The sequence below is a fragment of the Melospiza georgiana genome, chromosome 3, assembly GCF_028018845.1.
Source record: "Melospiza georgiana isolate bMelGeo1 chromosome 3, bMelGeo1.pri, whole genome shotgun sequence".
NCBI classification, from domain to species: Eukaryota; Metazoa; Chordata; class Aves; order Passeriformes; family Passerellidae; genus Melospiza; species Melospiza georgiana.
In genome coordinates, this window is record NC_080432.1 from 84,006,070 (window position 1) to 84,024,911 (window position 18,842).

At 45.0% G+C, this 18,842-nt stretch overlaps 1 protein-coding gene across 2 annotated transcripts; it reads right to left on the minus strand.

Annotated features, from left to right (window-relative positions):
- Positions 1–274: 274 nt before the first annotated feature.
- On the minus strand, positions 275–9,960 carry FAM228B (family with sequence similarity 228 member B). Of its 2 annotated transcripts, XM_058021226.1 has the most exons (6): positions 9,894–9,960; positions 6,494–6,598; positions 3,811–3,882; positions 2,963–3,160; positions 806–883; positions 275–428 (listed from the first exon to the last, which is right to left on the minus strand). In XM_058021226.1, the coding sequence occupies exons 2-6, from the start codon at positions 6,584–6,586 to the stop codon at positions 408–410; spliced, it is 462 nt and encodes a 153-aa protein (XP_057877209.1). In that variant the 5' UTR covers positions 6,587–6,598; positions 9,894–9,960; the 3' UTR covers positions 275–407. The 2 variants fall into 2 exon arrangements, with proteins under 2 accessions (XP_057877209.1, XP_057877210.1); XM_058021227.1 differs by lacking the exon at positions 2,963–3,160.
- Between the last annotated feature and the right edge of the window lie 8,882 nt (positions 9,961–18,842).

Genomic DNA, 18,842 nt, shown 5'->3' on the forward strand with positions numbered 1-18,842 from the left:
CCCATCTCCTCTCCCCTGCTTATTTCCTGCCTTCTCAAAACACCCACCATGTATGTGAAAAGTGATTTACTGCTTGGACACTGTCTCCAGGAGAGAACACCAGCACTGTCTTTACTGAGCTCAGCCCAAGTTAAACCTCCTAAAATAGCAGGTTTTGGCCTGTAGAGCATTGAGCTGGATCTGGGAAGAAGAGGAGCAGCATCTCAGACATTTCTTTGGCAGTGGGGTAACAACATTTCAGAACTACATGTTTAAGACAGTAAGTTTATTGCAGTTTGCCTGAAGACCTGCCTGGGCTGCTCTCACTTGCTTTGGCAGTGCATGTAACTTAATTGTGTAAAGGGTACCTTTGATGGCTGTGCTCAGCTGGAGCACAGGTGACATCATTGGCTCTCTCGGTCATTGTGCTAGTTGATGAGTTCCTCGTCCTTTAAAGAGAAGGGAAAAGTGTTACCATGCTTCTGTAAAGATCAGCTGAGCTGTCAGATTATTTCCTTCTACACAGCACACACTGAGCCTGCCTGGGAACTCTCCAACCTTCCTTAGACAGGACATCCCCTCCATGCTGCCATGATAGATTTGAAATGAGGAAAACAAACTTCCCCCTGCCATTGCTACTGTGTCTCAAAAACTGGGCTTAGATCCAGACTGTGTTCCTGGTGAAAACCATGTTCAAACACTCTGGGGCTTAAATGCAGTAGGAGTGAGTTAGTAAAACTAGAACACACTCCCCTGGAGCAGCACAGCAGTAACATGCTCTGTTAACCTCCTGCTGGTCAAAGTGGGACTCCAAACCTGCTCACACCTTCCAGCAGTCTGTGCACATCTTCTGGAAGAATGGATCATACTCTGACGGGTCATAATCATCCAAAAACACATAGCCCTGTGGGAGAAGCAGGTACTGGGTCAGCTGTTGGTGGTTAAAACAGTGAGAGCAGGCAGCCTGGGTGGGACAGAGCCAAGCACAGCATAACACAGCACCAGAGGTGGTTGAAATCTCTGAATTCTGTGAAAAAAGAATTCCCAATTTGCATACACTACACCTCAGAAAGAAAGTGACTGAACTGTAACAGGAAAATTCCTCCATCCATTTTAATTTATCACAAGCATAAATATATAACAAATTATTTCATGAAGCATTCAGAAACAATGACAGGCTAAAATGCTAACCTTAACTAGGACAGTCAAGACAAAGGAATATATTTTTTTTTTTGAAAATGTTTTCCCAGAGGAGGAAGACCTGAGATTGGCTCTGTTTGTTGGAGCATGGTGCTAATAACACCAAGTTGGTGAGTTTGATCCCACTCACTTCAGAGTTGGACATGATGATCCTTCTGGGTCCCTTCCAACTCAAAATATTCTGTGATGTCAGCAAGACAGATATTAAAAAGTAAAGGAAAAACAGGAGTGAGTGATGCCTCACTAGCCACAGCCTTAGGCAGGTCACTGGTCTGCAAGGTAGCAGAGTTCCATGTCTGGGTTCATGAGCTGACTTTTCCATCTATACATTAGAATAAAAACCTGAACCTGTTGGTCTCATGGTCCAGGCCACAGCTCCATCTCATCAACAATGCTACCACAAGTGGAGGAGAAGGCTGATAGCAGGGAAAGGAGCAAAAGAAAATGGGCAAAAAGAAGGGAGGGAAGGGAAAACACATCCAGAATTAAACACATTAACTAACCCACACAAGTGTCTCAAGTTCTGCAAAATTTATCATATGCTGCCAGAGTTAACGCAAACTTATGCAAATGTGTAAATATGAAGGGCCTCAGGCTGCTTCTCAGACATGCTGGTGACAGACCTGACAGCACAGAGCAAGGAGAAAAGGCAGAAGCTGATCACTGCTGCTACTGCCCCCCTTCAGGCAGAAGGACACATCCCAGCACATCAGCCATTGCTTCTGGAGGGCACCCAGCAAACTGCTGACCTGGCACAGCAGCTTGCAAGATGGACTGATGCAGACCCAGATATGTGCAATACACCCAACAGAGCCTAAACCCAGCAGCAGGGTTCAGCAGCAGGACTGCTTCAGTTCTTTCTCATTCCATGCAGTTTAAATGCATGAGTCTGTCATATCTGGCCTTTGAAAAAGATAGTTTGGTCTCTTTAAAACAACACAGCTCCCATGGTATTTTCATTTCTGGATAAGTAGGTTGTTTACAGTCTCACAACTCCACTGTGCAGTGGTTTCCACTGACAACAACTGCCTGCTCTCATAAAGTATTATTTTTGTGGCAGATTATGTAACTGCTTTTATTTTTCTCTTTCTTTTCATTCCTGAGATGCAGAAAGCTTAGCTGTGGGATCTGATATTCAAGAGAGGTGTGAAATTAAGAGCAAAATGAAGAAAATGAACAAGTATTTTTTACAGTGACTGCAATTTGCAATTTTTGTGAATACTGAAACACACAGAACTACAAAATCCATGAGTTGGGTCCATTACCTGCATGAAGACAAACAATTGTTTGTATCTTCCTGTTCCCATATTTTTTCTTTTATGAAGCTTGATCAGTAGCATCCAAGGCCCCAAAATCATTTCACTCATGCTCTGCCCACAGAGCTGCAGTACTGCTGTAGCTGAACTCCTTGGGAGACTTGGGAGTGCAGCTCACACCCTGCTCACTCAGCCTTTGGTTTGAGCTGACAGAACTCAAGATTTTCCCACTAAATTGTCCAGCCCACAGAGGCAAACACAGCTCAGTAGGGTGTTCTGTCTCACCATATTCAGAGCCCAGCTCGTGTTCACTGCACCAAGCAATGCTGCTGCTCATAGCTGCTGGTGAACACGCACAGCTGTAACATCACCATTATAGAAGTCCTTCAGAAAAGTAAGTTACAGGCAAGGTATAATTGAACTCCAGCTTACTTCACAAGAAGGAAATAACAGCTAAACCCCTGAGCTTGTCCACAACCCTCTGTATACAACCCCCTCCATGACAGAAATGTGTTTCTCATTGATACCTTCTTTGTAAAGTAGTTTAAATATTGAGAGAATTGTTCTTGTCTCCTTTTCCACACTTCTTTCTCTGACTGGCTGTCCATTTTTTTCTTCATTTTTTGCATAAGTGGCTCTGAAACATTATCAAGATATTTTTTGTACAGAAGCTCTGTCTTTCTCAGATCTAGGAAATCATTGTGCTTCAAATATCTGTCCAGCTCCTTAAGTAAGAAAAAACGGAAAATAAAAACCATATAAACTATTGATCAATAAGAAACCACGTGTAAAGGTTTGCAGCTTGGCTGACCTGACTGCTCACTGCTCCAAGGCATCTATTTTCCAGCCCTTCCTTCTGCTCTTCCCTCTCTCTTCTCATCACTTATTTCCAAGCTTGCCCTTTCAAGAGCTGTGGCATTCAGACCCTTAATTTTTGAAGTTGTGGTGCAAATTTGGCAGAAAATGACTCACATTTCCCCATCAGGTTATTGAGCAGAAATCACTGCAGAGCAGGGGGCTGCAAGCACCAGACTGTGCAAGACAGGCAGCAGAAGGACCTTCCCTGCAGCACTGGCAATCTGCTGGATCAGATCAGAGCAGCCCTCCTGCCCTTTGCTCACAGCACCACTGTCACAAATTACCACACCCACACAACAAATGTTAGTGCAAACAGGCAGTTCAAGTCACCTGGGATTTACATTTAGGGTTGCTACTTCAGTCCTATCCAGAGTGGACTGAAAAGACAGAAGCTCATAACTCTAAAATAGCTTTTCAAGAATACAGGCAATTAAAATTTTCTCAAGAATCACTGTTTAGGAACTAAAAATACTGACAGGAAAGCACACAGCAAGTGAGAAAACAGCACACTTCTTACCCTCACAAAATTTTCTCTGTCCAAGATGCACTGAGCAGAAGCAATGATGTCTCGGCTTTGATCAGCTAGTGCCTAACAAAACATGAAAAAAGCCCACATGAGGTGAAAGCAGGACTTAGAGCAGGAGTTAATTTACTTTTGAATTCAAAATAATTCCTAGTGTTGTGATTAAAGGCACATTATACCACAACCCAGCTGGCAAATCCTTGCAAGATTTGCTCTGAACGGTTGGGTTAAGTAGCAACAGAAGAGCACAGGAAGAGCTGGAAGGAGAACTGGAATGTACCTGCTCAGGCCTCCTTGGCTGCTCCTCACCATGACCACACCACCTCCCTCTTGCCACTGTTTCTCACCTGTGCCAAACATGTGGCTCTTCAACTCCTGCACTCCAGACAAGGAGTTCAGGCAATGCAGACCAGATCTATCCTTTGGGGATATAATGTATTTTATGCATAGAATGGAATACTGGCCTGCTACTCCATGTGCTTAATATTGATTTTTAATTCCAATTGATGGTGTAGTTTTCAGTCATGTCTGCCTTGGCCCTGCTGACCAGCTCCATACTCCTAAAGGTTCATTACACTAAGATGAGCAGGACATCACACATCAGAGCAAGCAAGGAAGAGACGAGAAGTATTAAAAATTCCACCAAAAACAAATGAGAAAGAGGAAATCTAAATTTCTGGCATGTTTCAAGACCCTTACTGTGGGATCTCAGCACCTCAGGATGAGGGTGCAGAGCGACCAAGACCACCCTTGGGGGGCTCGGGAGTCCTGGAATGTTGCCAGAAGTGTCTGGTGACAGGACTTTGATCCTACACAGGAGATGACACCTGTATGAGGACTGGGAGGATTTCACTGGGTGAATGGTGAAGGGATAAGTTAATTGAGGTGTAGAACACAGGGTTTAGGATTTCTGTACAGGGGGGTCTAAAGAAGTAAGATGGAGGAATTGGGGTGTGTCCTGTCCTTCTTCTTCTTCTTCTTGGCCTCCATCTTCTGTGGTGATGGTGGCACTTTGGGATTGGTCTTTACTAGAAGTGCACTGGTTAATAAGAGTAGAAGGTATTGGAGAAAAATCATAAATATTGTACACGTAACTTTAGGTATAAAGATAAGTGACCGCCCCGGGGGCTCGCAGTGTGCCCATGGCTGACTGCTGTGCAGACCTCTGTCGGGCTGAAAGAAAATCTTTTAGATAAACAATTAATGAACACTGAGACCAAAGCAAGATCAGAAGTCTCTCCTCGTCCTTTGAAGCGCCGGGCTGTCCAAGGCCACTCTGAGAATTCCAGGTCTTTGAAACAGCCGAGAAAAGAGAAAGAGAAAAATGAACTCCGACATCTGGCGTCCCTGGAATCCGACACCTTACATCCTACTATTTGAAACAACTGATATGTTGTATTATTGCCTGATGAATTTACTTCAGTCACAGATCCTTTCTACAGTCAGCAGTACAAAGACATGGCCACCACTCCAGCTAAGAACCATCAGTGGAGAATGGAAGAGCTTTCCTTCAGGATGACACACATGTGAAGGAGTTGGGTGTCCTTTCACTGAAGGAATGAAGTCCCTTCTCCCTGGAAAAGGGCAGGCCCAGGGGCAGCCTCATCACAGTGCTACTGACAGGGCAGCTACAAAGAAGATGGAGGCTCTCACTTCACCAAAAGCCACAGCAAGAAGACAAGGGATGAGAGGTACAAGTTGCACTGGCAGAGCTTTCATCTCAATGTAGGAAATAAATTTTTACAGTGAGATCAATCAGTCACTGAACAACCTCCCCAGGGATGTGGTGGAGTCCCCACCACTGAGGGTTTTCAAGGTGCAATTGGCAGGTAGCTGAATACCCTATTCTGGTGTCTCTTTCCCATGAAAGGCTGGGCCAGACATCTCCCAAGGTCCCTTCCAGCCTGGGCTGTTCCATAAGTCTGTGATTCTAACTAGTCACAAGCTTGTTTCAGCTTTTATGGGAAACTTTTCCACACACCAAACTGCAAGTTATTTATTAAAACTGACTCAAAAGGATGCAAGAGCTGAATAACACCCATTGAATCTGTTGTTATTTTTAGAATTCTTTGTTCTCCTTCTCCATGATAAACATCTCTCAGATTTTACTGAATTTTGAAAATAGCAGTTTTTCATTCTTCCCTTCAAAATTTCTATTTAATTCCTCCACTCACACCTTCACACAACAGAAGCCCTTCCTTCTGTGTTAGCCAATCTTTGGCAATATTTTCCTTCCCAAAATGTCTGCTGAAATCAAAATTATTGGCTGTGCCACTCTGCTGGTGCTGAGGAGAACCTCTGAATAAATGAAAAGAAAGAAAAAGGTCTGCATAAAAACAACCTGCTTTACAAAGATCAGGTTCTCATCCAGGTTCCACAACCAAGGCACAAACTAGGATGGAATGGTAAGAATTAATACAACTGCAACAGCCGTTTCTGAGTATGCTGTGGAGGGACAGACTGAAGCCCAAAGCTCCTGCTCAGGGCTCACAGATGAATTCAGGCATGGAAGCCTGGGAGCATGGCCAGACCAGAACACACAGCCAGGATTTCAGTGGGATTGGTGGCCAGTTCAAACACAGGACCCAGTTACACACCTGGGCCCCCAGTTACAGATACTGCTCTCTGTGTTGCTCACAGCAGAACCTACAGCTGAAGGAATGCTGGGGTCACTCACCTTCCAAGGCTCTTGCTGCTTGGGTTTTCTCACAGGCTTCCCATTTGCAAATCTTTGTAGCCAGGAACCTTTTGAGTAATTCACACTACCCATGGCTGGATTAATCTGGAAAAAACAATAAAACCATCACAACCCATAAAAAACTATTGTATTAACAGCAAAATCTGAATTTTCTTACAATTCCCACTGATCAGTGAAACAGATTTCTAAAGGACTTCTACCTGCTGATACCTGCAACATTTTCCTGTCACATGAAGTAAAACACAGAGATGAAGTATCAGGTTTACAATCAGACACTGGGTGGAACTGTCTGTCCTCATCTCCACACACCATTTTGTTTCCAAGAACAGTCACTGACAAATTATTTGAAAATGCCTGTCAGCTCTGGAAACATTTCAGAGTTATCAAATTTCACCTCCAGACTATTAGTTCTTTCCTTTGTGCCTTTTTCAATCAGATAAAATCCCTTTCAAGTAACTGCCACATCCCACTATGGCTACATTTTATTGGTTTTTAAAGTTAGCTCTACCAGATGAAGCTTATGCTGAAGTGCTAACTCAGCTCCAGTCAGAAAATTCCATCTTCTCTCTTGTATGTGCATCAGGATATGTGGATTGATTTATAACAGAGACAGTGCAACCACAGAGGCAAAATGCCCTTTACAGGAACCTCCATTTAAACCCCTATTTATCTCAGATTCACTGGAGACACACTGCTTCCAGGAAACAATGGATTCACAACATTACTTGGGTAAAGAATGGAACAAAAGAAAAGCTTATTTCTGCAGAGACACTGACCCCAAGTCTTCAGACAGAGCTTTCAGTTATTAAAAAAAAATAATCTGATATTCAATTACTTTTTGCAGAATCTAGTTATAAGAATCAGCAAAGACTCTTGGGTATTCATAGAACATAACCTTTTTTGTTTGTAGAAGACAACACTTAAGAGTTTATTCTGTCCAATCCAGCACTTTAGTGACAATATCTGACTCCCAGCTTACCTCTCTGGAGTGCAGATTCAAAGTTCATACCATCAATTCAAGGTAAAGTCTGTAATCTACATCTTTATTTGTTTCATTTTATAGTCCCTGCTCTTGTACACTGACAAAAACATCTGCTGGGATATTCCTGCATCCTCACAGCAAAGTTTTCCTGTCTTTTCTGACTGAAAGAGTCAGAAATCACAGGAGAGCACATGTTGGAAGGGAGTTCAGGAAGTCACCTGCTCCTGTTGACATTTTCCCAAACTGGAAATGAAACTCAAGATAATTTTAGTAAGGAGGTAATATAAAAGAGGATCTTTGTTTGAAGGCCTTCAGAGGCAGTTATGGAAAGATGTCCACACAAACCCCTCCCAGGGGTGAGTACATTTTTATAGGTTTTAGGAAACTAGCATAAGTGATAAAAAGCAGCCATTAGGAGAACAAGTGGTGATGCAATTCCCCAAGGTGAAGCCCCTTCTCTGGAGCCCCCCTTCAGCACTAGCTGTACTTTGGCCATGAGAATGTATCCCAAAGAGCTGTTCTCAGCCTTGCTTCCCAGGAAGAACCAAGACAGGATAGGGGTCTTGTACCTCTGGAATTTCTTTCCTCTTTCTGTTGAGGGAAAGGCCATGGAAAAGTATTGGGAAAAGTAGCTACTAATACAAAAGGTGACAGAGTTACAAATATATGTGTGAAGAGTACAGAGAACATATGAAAGAAATAAAAGGCAAAACCCAAATGACATCAATCTCAGCGAGAAGAAAAGCAAACCTCACAGAACCAATTTCTGATATAAAATTAACAGGCAAACAGCAAGGGCTGAAGAGATTTGGATACCTGACAGGCTATAGATTTGGCATTAGAAAAACCCAACACACCTTCCTATGAGCAATATATCCTCCCTACCTGCACAGGTGCCACAGGCTCCTGCGTCATGCCACCATTTACAGACTTCCTCCAACTCCAAGCAGTCCATCCACCCCACAAAGACAGGCTGAGCACAAAGCAGAGGAGGTGCTTGGCCTCCTCAGAGAATTGGGATCCCAGGGGAGATAAAACAGAGCAAACACAGAGAATGTGCCTCTGCAGCAATTTGCCTTCAGGAACCCAAAAGTGGCAAAGACTCTAGCTGCAGATTTCCCCCCACCACCAATCTTCATAATTCAAGCTTCTACTGAATCTTAATCCTTTCTTTTTCTGCCTTTTTTTGGACTCTTGCTGGGAGATGCCATCCTCCTCTCTGCTAAGGCAGGGCTCACTGATATGAGACAGCAGCTGTTTTGCAGGTCTTGAAACTACAGATTTAATCACTGGCTTAGACAGAAATAGAGTAAAGGATTTCCAGAATCTGAGTGGATAAAACAAGCATTTAGTCAATCTAGTGGCTGCAGTCTGCAGATGCCAAATCCCATGAGCAGGTTGGCTGTATCAGGACAGCAGCAGGCTGTATCAAGACATTTGTTAGACTGTGCCAGATCCCTGGAAGTGTCCAAGGCCAGGTCGGATGGGGCCTGGAGCAACCTGGTTTAGGGAAGGTCCCTGCCCATAGCAGGGAGTTGGAACTAGATGATCTTAAAGTTCCTTTCCAATCCAAACCATTGTGTGATGATTAAACCTGAGAACAACATAAAAATCCTTCCTACATAAACATGCATCCTTCTGCACTGTCGGCTCCCTGTGCCCAAACACGAGGCTCTGCAGCAGCTTTGAGGAAACGCATTTTAATCACCCGGTGACAAATAAAGCACCCTCACAAACGCCTCAGTCCTCTCAAAACCCCGTTCAGCCACGTGTCACCGCACGGATGTCACCGTGCACAAGCACAGCTGGCTGCCTGCACTGGTGCCTTGGTCCCCCCGCATCGCCTCAGGGGCAGAGAACGAGTCTCCAAAGCGAGCAGGGCAGCTCTGCGAACAGATCCTTTCGCACTGTGAATGCTGAGCTAACACGTAACGCGTGCATGCCCGGAGGGGCCTGGCCCTGCACTTCGGAGGCAGCGATGAGATAAAGGCGGGCGAAAGGGAAAGGCTGAGACCCTCTGGGCACGGCTCGTCCCGCACCCTGCGCGGTGCTGAGGCGGGTCCCGCAGGCCCCAGGAAAGGGGAGGCGGGCAGCAAAAATCCACATCTACCATCCCCGTACCGGAGTTCCTCAGTGGGGCGGCGAACACAGCCCCATGAGGCTCCAGGGGCGGCGCCACAGGGCTACAATCGAAGCCAAACCCGCCCGGCACGGCCCCGCCCCGCTGAGGGGAAAATGGCGGCGCGGCGCGCCTCTGTCGCGCCTCACATCAGTCGCACCGCCCCTCCGTGACCGAAAAAAATAGTCCCTGCCCCATCACCCACAGCGTCTCGGTATGAGGAGATGCCACCCGTGGGGAGAGCGACGCGGATATCCGTGGGGACAGGGCACAGAAACCTACGGGGACAACGCTGCGGCAGCCCTGATCCGGCTCCGAAGACAGACAGGGCGGCGGCACGGCCGGATCCCTCCGCGCCCGGCCGCGCAGCGTCCCACACTGCTATGGTAACTCCAATACGACCTCCCGCCGGCAAGGCTTCCCACCAATCAGAGAGGGGAGCGCGCGGTGAGCGAGCCAATCAGGAGCGAGGACGGCTCCGCCGAGCCGAATCGAGCCGAACGCGGCCGAGCCGAATCGAGCCGGCGCAATACGGCTCCCTGGTTTATTATCCAAAGTCCATTAAATCGTATTACGAGATTTCACACATTCCCCTGCAGTGCTGGCCATGCCACCAAATTTGAAACTGCAATCAACCAGAGATACCATCAGATGACAGAAATGTCAGGGTTTTTTCCTCCAGCAGTGCTGCACTGGCACACAGATCTCCCACTAACTGTGTGCTACGAAAACGGGGTGTTTCCTGGAGCCTTTATACTTTTTTTTTAATGTATTATTATGATTGGTTTGTCAGCGCCCCAGGCATGAAGACAGCCTTGTGCCCAGCCGCTTGCCATTGCCCTGGAATGGGATCCCCGGCACAGCCCGCTGTGCCCAGGGTGCGTTCATTAACCTGGCCAGGGACTTGCGACAGCAGCGTGTCAAAGTCAAAGCCCTGATATCAGTCTGGAAAGAAAGGCCCCCATCCTCCTGGATCCCCCACACTCTTAGTCTGTATGTTATTAATTTTGTCATTTTTATCCACTGTCGTTGCCTGCCAGTACCCTTGATGGACTCAGGCTGAGCAATTTAAGAAATAACACACTTTATCAACAAATACACTGATCACAGAAGACTGTCACAGAGTCGGGGCAGAGATTGTCACTGACAGTGCACTGACTACAAGAACAAGTTTGAAGGGATCCACAGGCTCTGATCACCAGTGAAAGTTTGAGATAATCAATGTGTACAGAGTAGGGATCCTACCCAACAGGTGTGCCCACAGGGGAAAAGCCACAATCAGCCCATCAACCCATCCCAGAAGTTACATGAAGCCTTTCCTAACTTGCCCCCCTCTTAACTCACTGTCAGACTATTTCTTTACACTTAGGTGAAGCTTGAGTGACTCTAGTCAAACATACTTTTGTTCTCAATTGGTGCAAAACTCCCTCACTTTGCTCTCAAAAATATAGTTAACAAAACAGAGAGTGTGTGCTCAGGGAGGGGTGGTCACATTTTGGGTGGATAACTTTGGGATGGACATGTGTCACATCTTCACAATGAGAGTACAAAGTGTGGGGTTCATCTGAGGAGAGAGATTTCCCCACAGCTGCTGACTGAGGAACAGGACATCTCCTCCATCCTAGGCCTGGCAGCTGCTGTGTGGTTTGTCAGCTATGAGGTACCACTGAGTTCCCATTCCTGCAGGGATCACAACAGAGCCATGGGGTCTCCATCCTGCTCCACCTTCCATTTCATCCCTCCTCAGCATTTTCTTCAGGCTGTAAGGGGTGTTGCATGAGGAATTATCATGGAATTAATTCGGTGCTTGTCAACTACATTCCCTCCTTGAAATCACAACTGCCTTTTACCCTAAAATTTCCTAATGTTACAGCTTCTGTTGGAATGTGATTATAACTTTAGCCTCAAGATTTTCCCCCAGATGTGTTGCCATTATAGTACAAGAGTTCTATTGTCATTATATTGCAAAGATTCCATATTGCTAGAGTTTCATACCTCCTTGATGCTTTTTGTAGGCAGCTCCTCCAGGCACTGACTCTCCCTTGTCCTCACAGCAGCAACTGACTCCAGCTCTCCTCAGCCAACCAATCCACTCTTTTATAACACACTTCTGATTGGCTACAGCTGTGGCCTGTTAACATCAGGCCTGCTCCTAATCCTTAGTAATTAACCCAGCTGCAACTCTTTAGGGGGTAAGAGAACATTCTACACCACCTTTATTTACCCACACTATACCCCCCTACACAGATGTCTCTTATTTTCCCCCATTTTCCCACTTAATCAACTCCATGACTGTAGTCACTCAAGCTTCCCAATATCCAAATGGAGTTCAAGAGTGTTTCAAGCATTTGTATTGCATTGATTATCTGATAACTGTAGGGGTGGTCAAAAGGCTAATTGCCTCATAAAAATACATACTTTAACATATAATACCTTTATCAAGACAGAAAGAAAAAGGGTTAATATCAATACAACAAATTCCTTTAGCAGTTGGTGATCATCTGAAGAGTGTATCCCACCACCACTGTTCTGTATCTTTCTTGACTGGTTCCAAAACATTATCTATTTTCTCCATATTGTGATGTACAAGGACCAGAGTCCTTTGTCCATTTTCTTGAGCTTGTTTCAGCAATTGTTTTGAGTCTTCATGTTGTAGCAGTTTCCTGCTCAAGGTGAGATTCATTCCAGTAGGGGTGGGCAGCAGGTCTTGAGTCAGCATTTAGTTAAACTGTAACAAGTGGTAAGATGTAAGACGAGCGAAGTAAATAAAACCACACCCCTTAATTTCAATGAATTTACAAACACAAACATTTGAGTGATTACTTATGGCTACACTAACGTTATCTAAGAGTTACCATGGAATCACAAAGAATTCTCATGCTTCTGTCACCAGTTTGTACAATTGAAAACATTTTCAGGCATTTCCCTGGGATGTGTCTCAAAATGACAAACATTTTTGTTCAGTGTCAAGACAAATGTCTTAAGCTTTGTGTTACTTTCACAAATGACTCCTTGTTGTTCTTGCACAATGACATCAATGCCTTGCCATTTTTTTCCATCTTTTTGGGCCCATACTCTCTGCTCCCAGAGTATAGTCCCACTGTGATTGAACCCTCACACAATGATTGGGTATATAATACACACTCAAGGATTGTGGACAGTCAACACAAAAGCTGTGGCTGTGCTGTCAATGGCATCATAGGTAAAACTGACTAAATACCACCAGAACTGGAGTTTCTCTCCAAACTCAATCACCATTATCCTCCCAAAGCACTTTCAGAATTTTAGTGGGTAAGGTATCTTCCTCACTTCCTCTTATAATTGCAGCTGTCATCAATTGCATCCACAGCTGGGCCTGGATACGAGAAAGACCAAAGAAACATTGTTTTAGAGTGTACCAAATGCACCTATGATCAGCTGGTGTTCTTTCACCCTCCTGTAGGGGGATACAACATAAGTAAATAAAGGTAGCATAGAAAGTAATCTTACCCCCTAAAGAGTTGCAGCTGAGCCAATTACTAAGGATTAGGAGCAGGCCTGATGTTAACAGGCCGCAGCTGCAGCCAGTCAGCAGAGTGTTATAAAAGAGTGGATTGGTTGGCTGAGGGGAACTGGAGTCAGTGGCTGCTGTGAGGGCAAGGGAGAGTCAGTGCCTGGAGGAGCTGCCTGCAAGAAACACCAAGGAGGTGTGAAACTCCAGCAATATGGGACCTTTGCAATGTAGTGATAATAGAACTCTTGCACTGTAATGGCAACACTCTCCTGCTGAATTAATGTTTCCATTAGAAGCCACTGCTTAGTTGCTAGAGACAAAAGGGAAGATTTCAACAACCCAGGCAGGTGTGAATGATCTATTTTCTACTGTGCATCCTGGCCAAAAACCCATAATGCCTCAATTCTCCAACACTGAAAATAAATTGTTGGAGAATTTCTGTTTTCCCTATAGTTTCAGTGATAATGTGACTATACCTTTAGCCCCAAGATACTTCTCACATTTCTTTAATTTCCTGCCAGTAATTTTCCTACACTGTGCTAGAACTGATTATTTATTTTAAAAGAAAATAATTTTTGGGTTGGGTCAAGCCCAACCCACAAAACCTCCTCAACTCCCTCTTTCTTCTCTGATCTAACGGTTGTAGCGAGTTTTATCTCATTTCTTAGTGTTTTCACTGTGGACTGTTTCTTCAGCAGGATGAAAATATAATGCTAGGAGAAAAAAAAATTCAGTAATACTTACACTATAAAAATGTGACTGGACTTTTATGGCCTTTCTGTGAAAAAGAACCAGTTTTCTGCTGGTCAATTCTCGTGCTGTTGTTGTTGTTATTGTCATTTTGGTTATCTGGGGCCTTACATTTGTCCTGCTGAAACTCCTGAATTTCACATGGAGCAAAGTATGTTTTCCAATATGAAGGGGAGGGGGAATGAACATTAATACATCTCTCTTTTTACAGAACAGAATGAAAATGAACCAACTTCAGGCTTTGCTGAGTGACAGCCTTGCCAGCACAAAAAGCATGTGGAAAATGCAGTTATCATTGGTATAAAGCCAAGTCTCTGCATCGACCTTTGGCTTCATTGTGAGAGATCAAGAGCTTCCTGGGAAGTGACAGCAGAGGTGGAAACTCTGTGAAATCCAGAGCACAAAGCAGAAATAATGACAGGGAGCACAGCACTCTACTAAATCCATTTGTTCTCTCAGCCTCAGAGCCCAGTGCTGAGCTACAGCTAAGCTGACTTGCAAGGTGATTGCTAATTTCACATCTTTGATTTTTTGGAACAAAGATGCCATTTCAGTGGCATTCTGAAGGAGTCCTTTTTAACCACTTTGTGCTCAGTGATCCTGACTGTAAAGCAGATGGGTGTAGGTCCATTCTCTGGCGCTGACACCTGTACTGGAATGGAATATGCTGTGCCCATGCAATAACCCCAAAGCTGTGGCAGAACTGGGATGCTGGTTGGGAACACAGATCTAGATTCAATACCAGGGGTTGATATAGAAATATTTTCTGCCTAATTCTGGAGAAACAATGCAGTGAAAGCACCTGTAGTTGCCAAGTTACTATCACTGATACAGCACATGAAACAAGCCCCTTCTTCTATCCGCTGACAGCTCTGTCTGTGCCCAGAATCACAGAACCATGGAATCATGGCTAGAAAAGACCTAAAGGTCATGGAGTCCAGTCATAAGCCCAGCACTAAACCACGTCTGTCAGTGTCACATTTACAGATCTTTCAAGTACCTCCAGGGATGGTGACTCCGGGCAGTCTGTTCCAGTGTTTTACAGCCCTTTTGGTGAAGAAATTGTTTCTAAAATCCAATCTGAACCTCCCCTTATGCAACGTGAGGTCATCTCATCTTGTTCTATCATTTGTAACTTGAGAGAAGAGCCCAACCCTCACCAGGCTTCACCTTCCTGTCAGCTGTACAGAGAGAGAAGGGTCTCCCCCTGAGCCTCCTGGGCTGAGCCCCTTTCCCAGCTCCCTCAGCTGCTCCTCCTCAGACCTGTGCTCCAGAGCCTTCCCCAGCTCCTTTCCCTTCCCTGGACACGCTCCAGCCCCTCAATGTCCTTCCTGAACTGAGGGGCCAGAAGTGGGCCCAGTCCTCAAGGTGGCCTCAGCTGTGCCCAGCACAGGGGACAGTCACTGCCCTGGCCCTGCTGCCACACCAGGGCTGGTACAGCCCAGGTGCCTTTGGCCTTCTTGGCCACCTGGGCACACCTGGGCCATGTTCAGCTGCTGTCCCCAGCACCCCCAGGTCCTTTTTCACTGAACACCTTTCCAGCCACTCTGCCCCAACCTGTGGCACTGCAGGGGTTGTTGTGACCCGAGGGCAGGACCCAGCACTTGGCTTTGTTGAACCTCAAACAATTGACCTCAGCCCATGGATCCAGCCTGTCCAGATCCCTCTGCAGAGCCTTCCCACTCTCCAGCAGATCAACACTCAGATTGGTGCTGTCTGGGAACCTACAGAGGATGGACTCAGTCCCCTCCTCCAAACCATCAATAAAGACATTCAAAAGAGCTGGCCCCAGTGCAGAGCCTGGGGGAATGGGATTTATTAAATCTAACAGCAAGGCTTTCCCCTATAATCTAACTTCAGACTGGCTCTATCTTATTTTTTTCAGCAGGACTACACACAAAGCTGGAGCAGATCCAAAAGGCACCGCCGTCTGTCTGGCTGGCTCAGTAATAAATTCAGGAGCCATATCATATTATCATATTTGATGTGAGCTTTCTTTTTTTTTTTTTTTTTTTTTTTTCTGCTATGAGACGAAGGCAGAAAGTGTAAAGCTGAAAGATTGCAAAAAATGCCAGCACTTTCAAAATCCTGTAACAATATCCACTCATTATTTGTTCTTGCTAATAGTCACATTGCTCAAAACTGGCCACTGTTCCTAGCAAAGACTAATGCTAAGTATTTCCAGGGCCAGATTTGCAGTAGTTATTTTTTGGAGTTTACTCTTGCTGTCCTGGATGATTTCTTTGCGGAAAAAAAAGAAAAGTAACTTTTCTTGGCATGCTACAAGATATTTCTGAAAATTATTTGAAGTTCTGTTTAGTGTTTATTCTTTAGAGCAGGTAATACCTCACAAATACAGGTATTTTATATTTTCAGATAGGAACAGCACAGTCATCATTTGAGTGCAGTACACTGCAAGGGGGATTTGTACTTGAAAAAAAGCATCTCCATTACAGCAATTCTGTACACAACTTTAATAATCATTCATTGATTTAAATTTTTATTTATTTATGTCCCTGTGTTATTATAGCAGACTACTTTAGAAAGAAAGGTAGCTGAATCAACAGAAAACTTGGACTTCATCAACCTCAAGAGTGCTCATTAAGAAATAAAGTACAGAAGTTCAAAGCTTTAAATAAGAAACTGCTGCTTTACAACATTACAGCTGCTGAACTCCCTTCTGTTTTTTCAAGAACAATTGTGGGCTTGCTTCTCATAAAAGGACTACCCTATGCATTTGCTCTCTATGTTTCTTAACGGAATTGAAAGTGATGTCTTCACTATTTGGTTCAAGATGTTGTGCTTTATCTTTCTAATGCCGTATTTTAGCCTGCTTCCAGATAACATAGTTACTAATCTCACTACATACAGTAAGTTCTCTAATGGCATTATAGCTACACAGGGGCCACAGACCCAAGGGACAAAGGAAATTGCTAAACTAACACATTTTCAGACTGTCCTGTACACCCTTGAATAATAAAATAATAAAACATATTTTTATCATGTGAATTTGCATTGTCAGTGACTGCAATAGAAAGTTATTTTAAACTGCAGTAGATTGCAAAGTCCTCTGAGGACAGTGGAGGAGGGAAAATGCCAGTATTGGCACTGAATCAGGCTGTGTGCACTATAGACCAGGCTCCATGATCTTTCCATCTTCACAAACACATCAATTATTAGCTCTTCAAGTCACATGAGGACAAATGAATTTTATCTATACTTGGTTTGAGATTTGTTCCATTTCAAAGAGGAGTTTAAAAGCCTGAATCCAAAAATCTCATTATTACAGGAAAAAAAAAAAAAATCCACAGAAAAATCCCACACATATGAGATACCATTTTTAGTCTGAAGCGTCAGTTTTATTCCTGACAGATCAAACATTCAAGAGCTGGTGAACAGAACACCAAGAAAGGCGTGATCTGATCCTTCTGCACAGCTCAAGGAGATACCATCAGACGTTTAGAGCAGTACTGATTCTGATTCCAAACCCCCAGGTAGAAACACACAGGGTGTAAGGGCGTGAACCAGCGAGCTCTGAACACCTCTGTTCCCCAGGAACGGCAGAGCCCAGGGCAGCCTCCCCAGCGCGTTCATGGCATCGGGGCTGGCACAGCTCCCACACCCTCAGTGCCAGAGCAGCAAATCGAGTCTGAGACACAGAATTCTGAAGTGACAGCACTTGCACAGCTGGAGCACACCCCATCACACTCACTGGCACAGCCACGGGCAGCAGGCCGAGCTACCCGGTGCGCTGGGGCAGCGGCCCATCTCTGCCGCAAGGCCAAGCGGGAAAGCAGATTTCTGTGCCGAGCCATGGAACAATCCAGGTCGTTCGCAGCAACAATGGGGAGCTGTGCTCGTATTTCTGACTCGCATCTGTCTCTCCAAAGTAGAACAGCCTCGCCCTGTTCCTCGCCTTGGCCTGCAGGGGAGTAGCTGAGTGCCAGCAGGAACTGGGATCGGACTCTGCTCCCGAGGACAGGCTGGGCTTGTTCCGGGGCACAGACTGTCCGTCCTTCCTTACAGGAAACAGGTGAGCTCGGGAGCCACAGGGCTTCTTGAAATTGTCGTTTTCAGCCACTGCTGGCAGATCTGAGAGCTTGAAATTGTTGGAAACTTGTATCTCAGTTTCTGCGGTTTTCTGTGCGTTTCAGAGTAATGTAAATATTCAGATCCTCTTGGGTTTTTTTGGTTTTGTTTTGTTTTTTGGGGTTTTTTAAACATTTTTGTGTGCCTGCTTCTAGGAAAAAAGACAATAATTTCTAAAAAAGCAGGTTAATGAACTGATGAAAGAGGGACAAGAGCTTCTTTCATATCCTAACTGACTAAATTTGGACCCAGTTAAGGCTGCAGAAACAATTGTTATGGCGTGGCATCAGGTGAGCTGTCCACTGAATTTTTTTGCTGATACAGGCAAATTTTGTGGGACTGGATTAAATGGTTAATAACAATGACTAGACAGCCAGCCTCAGAAATAAAAGCCTTTAAATAGCATTTTATACAAATAATTGGAAGTGCTTATTCACCATAAAATAGCCATAGAGCACCACCCTGTGGGGACTGACATCCCTGGGGTTTCAGGCTGATTATCATTCTGCATTTGCAGTGTTACCACAAGTAGTTAGGTGTGCACTGAGCTTTTCCTGTGCAGAAATCAGTGATTTTTACAGAGGGTATGGTGGTCTGTCACACAGTGCTGCTCACTTGAAGAAACTCTGGCCTGCAGCCCATCCTGTGCTGCACTCAGTGCAGTACCAGCTCTCAGGAGCTAACAGCTGTTCCCCTTGTGATTGCCTCTGCTTCTCATCTCCTTCCACCCAGGGCCCAGGGAGCAGAGAGAAGACTGTTCCTCACTTGGTTTTACCAAGCAGGAGAAGGCTTGACAGCTCAGCCCATCTGCTGGTGCCAAAAGGATCCCAGGAGCAGCATCTGAGGAGGTACCTGAAAGACTCCTGCAGCAGTGAGAGCCTGTACCACAGCAAAT